Source organism: Delphinapterus leucas, chromosome 19 (assembly GCF_059928025.1).
Source record: "Delphinapterus leucas isolate spDelLeu-1000000601 "Yukka" chromosome 19, BTC_Dleu_Yukka2, whole genome shotgun sequence".
In the NCBI taxonomy this organism is placed as follows: Eukaryota; Metazoa; Chordata; class Mammalia; order Artiodactyla; family Monodontidae; genus Delphinapterus; species Delphinapterus leucas.
The window spans coordinates 32,416,458-32,426,835 of NC_143147.1; the positions used below are offsets into that span (position 1 = coordinate 32,416,458).

General features: G+C 56.6%; 1 protein-coding gene and 1 pseudogene across 1 annotated transcript; both read right to left on the minus strand.

Moving 5' to 3' along the window:
• Positions 1-912: 912 nt before the first annotated feature.
• Positions 913-4,843, minus strand: LOC149746656 (fibroblast growth factor 11-like). The gene is made up of 5 exons (XM_089901803.1): positions 4,639-4,843; positions 3,905-4,069; positions 2,903-3,013; positions 2,595-2,698; positions 913-1,974 (listed from the first exon to the last, which is right to left on the minus strand). Exons 1-5 carry the CDS (start codon positions 4,841-4,843, stop codon positions 1,708-1,710), a joined length of 852 nt encoding a protein of 283 aa, XP_089757929.1. The 3' UTR covers positions 913-1,707.
• LOC149746657 (transmembrane protein 102-like) lies at positions 4,435-9,205 on the minus strand (annotated as a pseudogene).
• Between the last annotated feature and the right edge of the window lie 1,173 nt (positions 9,206-10,378).

Below are 10,378 nucleotides of genomic sequence, written 5' to 3' on the forward strand. Positions count from 1 at the left end.
CAAAAAAAAGAGAGGGGAGCCTTACTTAACCAGATACCATGGCTCATTATGGTCAATGCAGTGATAAAGTAGGTGACCAATAAAAAGAAAGTCCATAAACAGAACCACATATGTATGATGCTATGGTATGTGATATGGCTTGTATGTCACATCAATTCAAAAATTAGGCCTGGAAAAATGGCAGTCCATATGGAAGAAAAGATTAAATTGGATCCTTACGTTACACCATATGCAAAAATCAACTGCAGATGGTTAAATGTTAAAAATACGCCCCTGGGGCTTCCCTGGTGGCACAGTGGTTGAGAGTCAGCCTGCTAATGCAGGGGACACGGGTTCGATCCCTAGTCTGGGAGGATCCCACGTGCCGCGGAGCAACTAGGCCCGTGAGCCACAACTACTGAGCCTGCGCGTCTGGAGCCTGTGCTCCGCAACAAGAGAGGCTGCGACAGTGAGAGGCCCGCGCACCGCGGTGAAGATGGCCCCCGCTTGCCACAACTAGAGAAAGCCCTCACACAGAAACGAAGACCCAACACAGCCAAAATAAATTAATTAATTAATAAACTCCTACCCCCAACATCTTCTTAAAAAAAAATACGCCCCTGAAAATTTTAATAGAAAACTTTAATAGAAATATCTTTTGAACTTTGGGGAAGGGAAAGATTTCTTAAACAAGATACAAAAATGTTGACTCTAAAAGAAAAGAATGATACATTTTCGGTATTACAATTAAGAGTTTTCTTTCTTAAAAAGACAACTTGAAAATAAGCTACAGGTACTTCCCTGGTGGTTCAGTGGTTAAGACTCCGCGCTCCCAGTGCAGGGGGCCTGGGTTCGATCCCTGGTCAGGGAACTAGATCCTGCATGCTGCAACTAAGACCGGCGCAGCCAAAGAAAGAAAGAAAGAAAGAAAAAAGAAAGAAAATAAGCTACAAATCGTAGACTATATGGCAATCCACATCCTAACAAAGGATTATATAAGAATGTATCAAGAGCTCCTTGATATCTGTGAGAGACTCTATTCTTGTTTAAAATGATTCAGAATATATTGCCCTACATCATTGGCTTTGTGCTTTGCCATGTAACATCCTTGAGCCAACAGAATGTGAGCAGATAGGACATGTGCCATAGCTTAGCAGAAGCTTTAAAAGCATTGCAAGTTTCTTTTTCCTGGATCCTCTGCCAGGAGAATGACATATCCTAAACAAGAGCTGTTCCTTTAGCCTGAGCCCAGGAGTGGGAAGACGTGGGGCAAGGAGCTGACCCACAGGTTGGAGCAGAGATGCAACTGACCTGCAGACTTGAGAGCAAAAAGGAATGTTTCTTGTTATAAGCCACCGATTTGGGGAATGAGGTGGGGGGGTTATTATGGTAGTGAAAGCTGACCAATATGGAAACTAGTACCTAGCAGTGGGGTGCTGTGCTACCCAAAGAATAAAATGTGTGGTTTTGGTTTTGGGGCTGAGTGGCAGGCAGGGAAGTAACTACTATAGGGAGCTGGAAAACCAGCAAGCTATGTAATGTAATAGTTAAACATTTGGAAAAACTGTCACATGTGATCATTCGGAAGGGCTCCCTTCCCCTACACTGCTCCGCTGGGAACCCACAGAAGGAGAGCTTCCCAAACCTCCAAAGGCCAAAGCCTTCCTGGCTTGACCTGTCATAGCATGTGTCCTCTTAAAACACTTATAGCCCCTTAGCTGTGTGTCACTAAATGTCCATGTCAAGGTCAATACCATCCCATGTGGTCCACCTCTTCCCTGGGGGTCCATACTCACCCTCCAGGAGCTTGGGCACAAAGTGGGCGGCTGCCTTGGTCTTCTTGACTCGACTTCCCTTCATGACTCGGCCCTCCTTGTCCAGGCCCATGTACCAGGCCCGGCCAGAACGACGCTGGCGATAGAGTGCAGAGGCGTACAGGACATAGTAACTCTCAAAGATGCACTCCTTAAAGCGACACTCAGCTGTGAAATGTGGCTGAGGAGACAAAGACCCAGAAAGGCACACAGACAGAAAGACAAAAAGACACATCACTGAACAGAAGGGAGCCCTGGGAAGAACAAGGCAGGATATAATCCATACGTTTGAGACTGGGAGAGCCAACTTCTGAGTCCACGCAGGAACTGGGAGAAAGGGAGGATGAGGAAGAGTCTGGTGGCCCCCCGAGGGCCGGGAACTAGACTTCTGGGGGCCTGGGATAAGAAGATAACTTCTCTCTGCTCTACTCCCAACCTCTCACCATCCAGGGCACCTGGAGGGAATTTCTGCTTGGAGGAGTTCCTGAATCCTTCCCCAGCATCCTGAATGACTCTGGGGAAGTGAGTAATAATGAGGTCTAGAGGAGGTTGGAGAAGACACAGGGGTCCTAAAAGGTTGAAAGAGTTGGACATTCAAAGAGCCTGGGGGTATTTAGGAGGCTATTGGAGGAGAAGGGATTGGAGGGACGCTAGAGGAGGTGCTTGGGAGCGGGCAGTGAGGACAGGGTGTCGGCAAGAGCTGGAGGGAGAGGAAGCCCTGAGCTGCAAGATATCTGTAGTTGGGAAGGCTGTAGCTAGGGGACTCCCCTGACTGCAGGCCACCCTGCCCCCTTGTCTCACCGAGCTGTAGAGCAGCCCCTCAGCGTTCATGGCCACGTAGTGACCCAGCTTGGCACTCTGGATGGTGACTACACGGAGCCCCACAGGGATCAGGTTGAAGTGGGCTGGGGGTGGAGAGAAGGGGTATCGGTACCCCAAGCCTCCAATCCCCATCTGAGCCCCCCCTCAATTATGGTCCTAGTTCTACTTCTTCCTTTGCGGGGTCAAAGAGCCAGACTGAAAACAACAGAACCTGAAGCCACAATAGGACTGTCATCTCCTATGCCTGCGCTCCCCCTTCCCACCCAGCAGCTGGATTCCCCTCTCACTGAAAGAGCTGGTGTCCTCTGGGGTGCCCTGGATGCTCCCATCGGGATTCGCCTGGAGGTAGAAACCCTGGCGGCAGAACAGTTTGGTGACGATGCCTTTGAGCTGAGGCTCTGGAGAGAGAGACATTCATCTTGGAACATGACATCTCTGTTCCCAGAAACATTGCTACACTTGGCGGGATCAGAGGAGAGAAAGAAAGGAGGATGGAGGGAAGGAAGAGGGTCCCAGGGCCCCAGCTCCCTGACCCTCTAAGCAAGCTCTCTCCCACCTCTCTTTGACTCCAGAGGAAGCTGGGGTGTGGGTCCCTTCTGCTTCCTCTAACCAGCTTTCAGTTTAATTGATTGAAATGTATTTAAAGGCTTAATTCCTACTCTACAGCTCAACCAGGATGGGGGGAGGGGAGAAGAAGGAAGAGGAAAGGGAGAGAGATATGGAAACGCAGAGGACAGAGGGAGACAGGCAGAGCTGCTGAAAGTGCAGTGTGTTTGCGAATGTGGGGGGCATTAAGGTGACCCCAGGGTAGGGTCGCACCCTCAGGAGTGGGGGTGGGACTGGACCTGACGCTGACTCAGCACCTGCTGCTGCAGCTGCCGCTCGCTTCGCGCGGGCCTCGCCTTGGCCCACCGCCGGCCTGTCTGACACTGACCCATCTGTCTGTCTGTCTGTCTGTCAGTCTGCTGGCTCACGGGGGCCCAGCCCTCCCTGAGGCTCAGCCTCTCCCCTTCAGCCAGGTAATCCACCTGGGATGGGGGATATTCGGTACTAAACCAAGGAAATGGGGGAGGGGCCAGGAAGCTGGTGAGGCAGGCTGACTCACGTGGGGGCTGGGTCCCACACAAAGGGTGGGCTGCTGACCGTACCACTGCGGAGGGCCGGCGGCGGGGGGAGGAGGATGCCAGCGGGGGGGTGGGGGGTCTCCCCCTAGGGGAGCTGAGAGCGGACGGGAGCGAGGCCAGAGGGACTTCCCGCCTGTCGCACCGGGACGGGGACCACAGGCTAACCTTCACAACTCTCTTTGCCTGGCGCTTGCGGCCGAGTTCCCGGTACCCCCTCGTAGATGGTACGACCACCAGTCTCCGTGCGGCTATCCAGCCGTGTAGTGTGTCTGAGTTCCTCGCGGCAGAGGGTCTCCTGAGCCCGTGGGGCCCGATTTCTGAGCCGCGTAGGCGGTCATCGGGGAGTGCCCAGCTCCCTTCTTGAAGTGCAGGTCACGGGAGGAGGGCGCACAGAGGGGCGGACTCGCGAGGTAGCTGCAAGGACACCCGGGGGAGAGCTGGGGAGATTGGTACCGAGCCAGGCAAGCTCGGCGAGGAGGAACGGAGCCAAGGCTCGGAGGAGCGGGAGAACCGGGGCGGGGACGGGGCTTCCGGAGCCGCAGAAACCCTCTGGGTGACCCAGGCTTCCGGAACCCCCAGGCCCCTCCGCTCGGCATTGAAAGAATCGAGAGAGGGGGCACGTAGTAAGAGGATGGTGGGGGTGGGGACTCCTGTGTTGGGAGGGGGGCGAGCGGGAGCACCAGGCTTAGCCCCTTGCCCTCGAAAGCGAGGAGACTCGGGGTTATGGACGCGAGACAAGGGAAACTGAGGCATCGTCTGGCCGAGGGTTTGTGGTCCAGGCCCACCCCCTTTCACTTTCGGGCAGTCCCCGTCAGTCGGGCCCCGCTCTTCCGAGTCCCTGGCCTCAACCTCCCAGGCAGAGAGACCCCCGGCCCGGAGACCCCGCCCCAGCCACTCACCCGGGCAGCGGTCCGGTCGCGCGCGCCGCCCCCCCCGCCCCCCCCCGCACATGCGCACCTTGGACAGCAGGATGAGGAGCTGCTTCTGGCAAAGGAACTTGGTGCCCCGGGGACACACGCGCCGCTGCGCCGACACGGGCCGGCTGCCCCCGGGCTCGTGGACCTCCCGCTTCTGCCGGATGAGGCTGCTGGCCAGTGCCGCCATGGCGCCCCGGGAGGAGACACCCCAAAACCGGCAGGCTCCCGGAGCGCGCTGGGCCACCCCGGAGAAGCCCGCTAGCTCACCAGGACATGCTCTTGACTCTCCGGTCCGACTCGCCGCCTCACCCACGGGACCTGAGGATAAGCCCTAGACGACCCCCACCCCAGGCACCAGCTCCCACCCTTGGGCCTCGTGCTAGCTTCGCCAGACCCAGCAGCCTATGTACCTCTCAGTTGACCCCACCCTCCACCTTTGCCCCCCACAGAAAACTCCCCCTTCTCTGATCTCCAGTGTCCCTGTCCCCCACTAACACTATCCCAAAGCCAAGACACTCAAATTTTCCAGGATGTGGTTCCAATATCCCCAGGCACCTTTCCACCCTATTTCCGGGCCCTGCACTCCTGCCAAAGCCACTCTTGTAATTTTAAGGGTGTGGGTCCTTAGCTTTGGGGATATTAGCTCACCCCACCCCTGCTGGGGTGCTGCCAGTGTCTAGGAAGAACCCAACCTTGGTGTCTTTTCTTTTGCCACCCTCTAATTGAAGAATCCCCCACTTTTTTTCACTGAAGTCCCCAGAAAAGTATGCCTTGAAATATCCAGACTGTTGCCAATCAGCAAGAAGAGGTTCCCAGACCCTGTCTCTGGACGATACCGCTTTTTACCAAGTCACCCCCATTTCTAGTGGCACAGCATTCCAGCTGCTGAGCCCCTTTCCTCACCTTGTTACCATCCACTCCTTTTGAAGTCACCTCCAAATCCGCCCTTCCTAGTGGTTACACCAGGTGGTTGTCTGGAGGGCCCTGTGTCACCTCGGAATAAGGAGCATAGGTTTTTGGCTTTTTTCCTTTTTTCTGACAGCCCCTAATTTCCTCGGGGACAGCTGGTGCTGTTTAGATCCCACGCCCTCCGATCCAACCAGCCCCCCGAGAGAGGAGTGCACCCACGTTGTCACGGGTCCCCAAATGTGAACAGACCCGCTATAAGTCAGAGCGCATCAGAGCTTTCTGCGACAGGGCTTCCTTGTCCTCCCTGGGACTGCCTATAGCGCCCCCTCTTCCTTCCCCGACGCCCCTCAACCTGTCCTCTCTTGTCGATCCGGGGACAGCTGGCGCTGGCTCCGGTTCCAGGCTCCTCCCTCCCTGTAGCCCACAAGCGGAGCTTCCCCCCACGCCCGGCTAGGCGTCCCGGACCCCAGGAAGGAGTGAGAGTGTCTCCGCAGAGCGCGCTGGTCTGGCGAAGTGAGCGCTGGGCCTGGCGGCTGGACCAAGCGGAGCGGCGGCAGCGGTAGCGGCTGTGGGAGGCTGAGGCGGCGGCGGCAGCGACAGCGACTTCCCCCTCCCCCGAGAGCCGGTCCGGGGGCGGAGACGCCTGGAAATAGGGGGAGGTGAAGCTGGGCGGGCGGAACCCCGGGGTTCCTTGGAGGCAGGGAGTGGCGACGGTCTTAGAGACTGGCGGAGCCGAGGCAAGGCCGCATGTCTCGCATGTCTCCGGGTTCAGAGGAGGAGGGACAAGGAGGCGACTTCACTGAATGGAACTCTGGATGGGGGGAGAGGTTGGGCTTAGATAGATGGAATGGCGGATGCCCCGAGAATGGAGAAAGGGACCCTACTGCCCGGGATGGAGGACAGAACTGGATGAGGAAGGTGGGGGGAATAACTGAAGAGATAGCGGTGGTGGTGAGGTCTAGCCTGGGGTGAAATCCGGCCTCCTTAATGTCTCTGCTTTTGTGTGAGACAAATTGGTCAGTCCCTGGTCTCCATACCTTTCTCCTTTACACGTTCTTTCAGCAAATATATTACCCCCACCCCTATTGACTCCTAAGAGAAAAGACCATAAGAACAGGCGAGAGATGGATGCCAGAGGCTGCACCGGAGTGGGAGAGGTGCTGGCCACAGATTTGGAAAGTGGAGAGGCCAGAATGGAACGACCTGTGCCAGGGATGGGGCGGGAGGAGGGTGGGAGGAAGCGGAGGAACCGGCGAGGAGGCTTTCTAGAACGGGCTCTTCACGCTCAAAGGGCTCAGCCTGTCTCCCAGGTGAGGGGAGAGCAGTCCCCTCCACATCCCGCTGGCCAACAGAAGCACATTCCAGGTTAGTAGGAACAGCGTCTTTAATGGGCCCCGCCTCCCACGCCGGCTAAGCCGCCCCCCCTTGCGTGCAGCCTTGGCCGCTTCCACAGCGGCGCGCGGAGCGCGGGCAGGGTCCCTGCGAAGCAGGGCCAACGGCCCGAGCAGCGAAGCGGCGCCGTCCCCCGCATGGAGATTTTGGCCACTCAGAAAATAGTGGGGCACCGTCCTGGCCTCGACCGCCCGGCGCAGCTCATCCAGCAGCCCGAGGCAGCAGGCGCCCGCATTCTCGGCTCGCGCCAGAGAGGGCGCGGGCAGCCGCTCACACGCCCAGTAGAGCAACGTCCGCAGGAGGTGGGGCGCCGCGACCCTAGTCCTGGCCACAGGAGGGCGCAGCAGCGCCTGAGCCGCCGCTCAGCAGGGGAACGAATATGCGCGTCTTGAGCGCCAGCTCTTGGCGGGCGAAGCAGAGCTGCCAGCCGGAGGCGTCCGGCCGCTCTGTGCCGCCGCCGCAGGGCACCAGCTAGAAGGAAGACGACTCCGAGGCCAGCGGGCCGGCCCACGAGTGGCTCCGAGGCCCCTGGGGCCAGCCGGCCACGGACACCACGGGGATCAAGTCGAAAAGCAGGAGGCGGCGCGGGGGCCCGGGCGCAGCCAGGAGGATGGTGGTGACCCCCGAGTGGCGGTCTGCGTGGACCAAGCACGGGGCACCCGGAACCGGAAACGGGGACTCAGTGACCGCAGCCAGCGAAGCAGAGAACCAGGCAGCCACCTGGGCGGGGCACAATGTGGGCCACGCCTCCGGAGCCTCCAACGGCTGTGGCACTGGGCTAACGTCGGTTGCTTTGGTGACGTCACCATTCCGTTTTTTTCAGTGGTGAGGGAAAGCCAACATCGGTTACGTCTTGTTGAGGCAACTCTGGCACTGAAACATTACTAGGTGAGTTTTCCAAAGACTCGTGTGCCTCAGGCTCAGTGACGTGTAGCTGGTCCACGGAGATTTGCGGATCCTTGGGAGTTTCTTTGCTTTGGGCTGGGTGGATCGAATCACGTCCTCCTGGGACTAGGGGTCCTAGGCAATCCTGCCATGCCTCCCGGGCCGAGGTTCCGCGTACCTGCTCTGGGAGGAAGAGCCATGTGTAACAGGATCCCACGTCCGGTTGCAGCTCCTGCCCAGTGCCATCTAGCGAAAGCACGGGCACCAGGAGTGTGAAGCCGGCGTCGTAGTGAGGTCCCCGAGCGTAGGGACCTAGAGGCGCAGGCCCCAGATCCAGGGAGCCCTCGCGAATCCCGCAACGAAGCAGCAGGAGCTCTGCCTGAGGAGGAAAGCGAGGGTCCCGGCGGTGAACGAGACCTAAGGAAAGAGAAGGGATCGTAAAGTCGTGATCCAGAGCCGGGGCGGGGTGAGGCGGAGCTGAGAGCTGCAAGTTCCCGAAGGCTGGGAGGGTTACTTAGCAAGCAAAGAGAAAACAAAGTCCTTGGCCTGGAGGAGATCTGGTCCTGGCTTGGGACCTTCACTCCAGCTCGCCTGCACACCCAGCTCCTGGATCAGCTGGGTTAGTTCTTGCAGCTGCGCCCCAGAGCAGAAGTCGATGTCCGTGAGCGGCCGGGCTGGGGCTGGGAGCGGTGGGCCCCACCAGGGAGCACTCCCCCAGACCGCGGAAGCCGTATGGCTCTGTCGTTTGGGGGCTAGGAAATACACAAACGGGAGGAAGCCCAGACGGGCCGTACCTTTTGCTGCGGAAAACTGGCCCCCGTTCTTGGCTCTTCCAGAGGCCAAGAGGGTTCCCAAGACACAGTCCGCCTATGGGTCTGCAGACGAAGGGCCCTAAATTTAGTCTTGAAAGAGAACAAATAAATACCTCCTCCGTCCTTGCCCTTTTCTCATATGCTGGTCCCCGCCCCCATGCAACGGTTCACCTGACTCAGCAGGTAGAAAGTAGCTGTTTGGCCCCTCCTAAGGAATGCAATAGCCTCCTTCGCTGCCCCTTGTCTACGTCCCCTTACCTCTTTTTCAGAAGAGGCTAGTGGTTTGCGGCTTCCCTCTTAGGGTTAGCTACAAAGGCTGGGAAGAGAATGGATAGGAAGATTCAACAGGTAACTTCTTCCTGCTGCCTGTAAGGCCACGCCCTTAAATTATAACCACGCCCCTTTCTGGAGACTGTCGGGGTGGTTCCGGACCAGCCCGGCCTCCAGTCAGAGTTCAGTCACTCCTTTCGCTCTGCAGAGATCTCGCGGCTATCCTGGGAGTTGTAGTTTGTCTTCAAAGCTACCAGGGCGTTGGGGCCACGCCCCCACATCCTTTCCTGTTCCGTTGAAGTAGTGCCTGATGGAAGCTGTAGTTTCTATGGAGGTAAGCTATTCTCTGTCTTTATGATAAACTATTCTGTGTCTTTACAAGGCCACGTGAAGCGCACAAACACTCCTTGCGGTTAGAACAGAGGCCTAATAGGATGGATCTGAATAGCAAACAATAATGAGGGACATACACTAGGGAATGCGGAGAAATAGGGGACTCTACATCTCACTTGGGAGTAGAGGAGCCCTGGTCATTTAAATCTAGAAGGGTTCTTGCATGCAATTATAACTTCAGTTTAGAGATGAGACTGCAAGCCTAGAAAGGTTGCACATGACTTGTCCAAGTTCAGAGCTCAGCCAGAGAGCTGTTGGAAATGGGCTCTCCAGCTGGGACGTATCTCCTTGGAATCGGTGGTGGTAACGTTAGACAAGAACACACCGATAGTGTGCATGTAGTGACCCAGGGATGGACATCTGACTCAGGGAAGGGACATATTAGTGTTGCCCACCTCAGACACACAAGTGGTGTCAGGGAAAACACTTTGGAATCTCGCAGTTTATGTGTGTATACAGAAGAGTTATCAGGACTGAAAATCAAGTCCAGAGGAAACTCCAGCTGGGCTAGGGCAGGGCAATGAAAAATTATCAGGGGAAGGAAATGGCTTTCAGCGACCAGTGCTATCATGGACACAGCTTAAGTCCAGGATGAACCTAGGAGTAAGAATAATAGGACAGAAAGATAGGACACCAGAGACACGCTCACAGATTAGACCAATGCATACTGGACCAGGAATTCTAACATTCCTTTTTCCTAGGGGTCTGTCTCCCCAGTGAACTAGGCCTAAGTCCATGGGCAAGAAAACTAAGTGGAGACACCTCGAACTATTTAGAGGCCTATGAAGGAGGGGACCCTCAGAATCCAGGGCTCAATTTGGGGAGCCTAAAACACAAGGTTTCCTAGTCACTGACAAAGAGAGGTCTTCTCCCTCAGTAACCAAGAGCCCCAAACACAGCCCAGAATGGGGGAGGTAAGTTTCCATACATCTGGTCGTGAGCCAAGAGACCAGATGAGGAAAACTGAAGCCTGGCCTCTTTCTCACAGTCCGGGGAAATCAGGCACTGGGTGTCCATCCCCACATCTTACCTCCTCCGTAGAGGGTGGCTTCTGAGCCACG